Raw genomic sequence first — 2,500 nt, 5'->3', positions numbered from 1 at the left:
AGAGCGACAGACAGACAGAGAGCGACAGACAGACAGAGAGCGACAGACAGACAGACAGCAACAGCTACTGCTGGTTTTCCTAGAGAGCACAGACCATAATAACCCCGTCAGTCAGAGTGTGAACAGTGTTCCTGTGGGGAAGGATTAACTCGTCTCACATTTCACGCTGACAAATTACTGTCATCTTAATCTCACAACGGTGGCAGCTTCCTATTGGTTGCTGCTGTTTGCAGACACGCTTAGACACACACACACACACACACACACGCAGACACACACGCAAAGAGACACATGCAAAGAGACACACACACACACACACACACACACACACGCAGACACACACACACACACACACACACACGCAGAGACACACACGCAAAGAGACACATGCACAGAGACACACACACACACACACACACACGCAGACACACACGCAGAGACACACACAGACACACACACACACACACACACACACACACACACACACACACACACACACACACACACACACACACACACACACACACACACACACACACACACACACTCCGACTGGACTGTCAGCATTCCTGTCAGATCTCTCCACCTTAAACCTCAATGTTCAACATGTACAGACCAGAAAGTGCTACTCCACCCTGCACACAATACAGACCAACGCTAACATAACAGGCAGTTTATACACACACACACACACACACACACACACACAAAAGACAGACACAAACACACACACACACACACACACACACACACACACACACAAAAGACAGACACAAACACACACACACACACACACACTCCGACTGGACTGTCAGCATTCCTGTTAAGGAAGTTAATGTCACAGTTCAAGGTGTTTTTAATGTTGTTTACTTACTATACTTTGAGTACTTTTTGCTAATAATTATTAAGACATTTTCCTTTTTCATTTTTCAGATATTATTTTCACCAGTCAGAAAAGGTTAAGTTTGGGGTCCCGACCCCGGATAAGAGGATGAAGATGGATAGACATTTTTGGATATTTTCCTGATATTATGTTTGTTTTTGTTGTTTTTTTTTACATATTTTTCAGATTTATTTGTTTAGATATCATTTTTTTTATATTTTTTTAGACATTTTTCAGATATTTTACTAATATTATTTTGTAAAGATTTTTCAGATTTTTTAGAAGATATTTCCAGATATTATTTTTAGATATTTCTTTGACATTTTTTAAATATTATTTTTCTTCTTTTTTTCTGACACTTTTACTCTAATAAAAGTATTTAACATTAGTTACTTTCCAAAGTGAATTAGGACATTTCTGCAACTTCTTGGGACTACTTTTTCAACTACTCCCCTCCCTGTGGGTTCCCTCTGTAATATCCCATTTATATTATTATTATAAATGCAGTTATATTTCCCCCCGGTGCCGGTGCGGGTCTCACCTCCCTTGCAGGGCTGCCGGTGCTGGCTGTGCTGAGCCCGGTAGCCCTCTATCACCTCCCACTCTCCGTTGTCCTTCTTTATGGGGAAGCTGACGCTCAGAACGTGGTTACACGGCTTTATGATGCGCAGGATTCCGCGGACGCGTTTCTTCTTCTGCTCGGGGCTCTCCCGGGTCTTCAGTCCTTCCACCAGCTTGTCCTCCACGATAGCGGCGCCCCGGTCGAAGAAGCCCTCCACCATGTTGAAGAAGTTCGGGTCATCGTGCCGGTCCACGGCCTGGCTGTAGCCGCGGTACCGAAGAGACAGAGACGCGGACGCTGCCGCTGGGAGAGCCGCGTCAACGGCAGCGGCACCAACGGCAGCAGCGGCGGCGCTGCTGCTGCCGCCCGCTCCCCGGGTAAGAATCCCTCCGAAAACCCGGTACATATTCTATGTTTTAGAAGACGTTACCCGTCGTGTGAGTTAGAGAGTGTTTGGGAAGGAAAAGGCGAGGAAGAAGTGAAACGAGGAATCCAAAAAGTTGTGCCGCAGCAGCGGCTCCTCCTTCATGCCGTGCCGCCCCTTCCTTCTGCGTGACAGACAAGTGCACGAAGGTATAACCGTTGGCGCGTTTAAAACTGTTAAATCTTGTTTTTACACGACTGTACTGAACAGAAATCGAAGCGAAATGCACACAAAGATGAAGAAAGTGCAGATTACCTCTTTGACATGTTTATTTCTTTAACTTATTTGACACATTTCCGTAATTTTACGGTTGTTTTTAAGCTAACGTCAAGCTACATAGAAGTAGTGTATGTTTAACTTCCGGTTACAACATTCAAAATAAAAGCATAAGCGCTAAACTTTTGGAGAGTCGTTAAAGTGAAATATTTGTTCTTAATTTACGATTTTATGCATTTCAACACAATTTAAAATAATATTTCAGTTAGGTAATAATTTAGTGATGTAGTTAATTTTGTACTTGTACAAAAAGGAAGGCCGTATCGTACATTTTAACCTTCTGGGGGAGTTTAAAATCCAATACTAATATTTTTTTGTTCTAATTATTTTAATTTTTACATGAACAATTACAGAG

General features: G+C 43.0%; 2 protein-coding genes across 5 annotated transcripts in view; one reads left to right on the top strand and one right to left on the bottom strand.

Annotated features, from left to right (window-relative positions):
* The window catches only part of LOC144537726 (glutamate dehydrogenase, mitochondrial-like), a 27,203-nt gene extending 25,076 nt beyond the window's left edge, over nt 1-2,127 (bottom strand). The window contains exon 1 of the mRNA XM_078281577.1: nt 1,425-2,127. Coding sequence (XP_078137703.1) covers nt 1,425-1,851 — 427 coding nt within the window. The 5' untranslated portion in view covers nt 1,852-2,127. The remainder of the gene's footprint in view (nt 1-1,424) is intronic.
* shld2 (shieldin complex subunit 2) overlaps nt 1,738-2,500 on the top strand; it is a 36,206-nt gene continuing 35,443 nt past the window's right edge. For all 4 annotated transcript variants that reach the window (XM_078281576.1, XM_078281572.1, XM_078281573.1 and 1 more), the window contains exon 1: nt 1,738-1,822. The gene's annotated coding sequence lies outside the window, so the exon portion shown is untranslated. The remainder of the gene's footprint in view (nt 1,823-2,500) is intronic.

Source organism: Sander vitreus, chromosome 23 (assembly GCF_031162955.1).
Source record: "Sander vitreus isolate 19-12246 chromosome 23, sanVit1, whole genome shotgun sequence".
Lineage (NCBI taxonomy): Eukaryota > Metazoa > Chordata > Actinopteri > Perciformes > Percidae > Sander > Sander vitreus.
The sequence above is the reverse complement of the archived record's forward strand: the minus strand, read 5'-3'. Positions and strand labels throughout refer to the sequence as shown.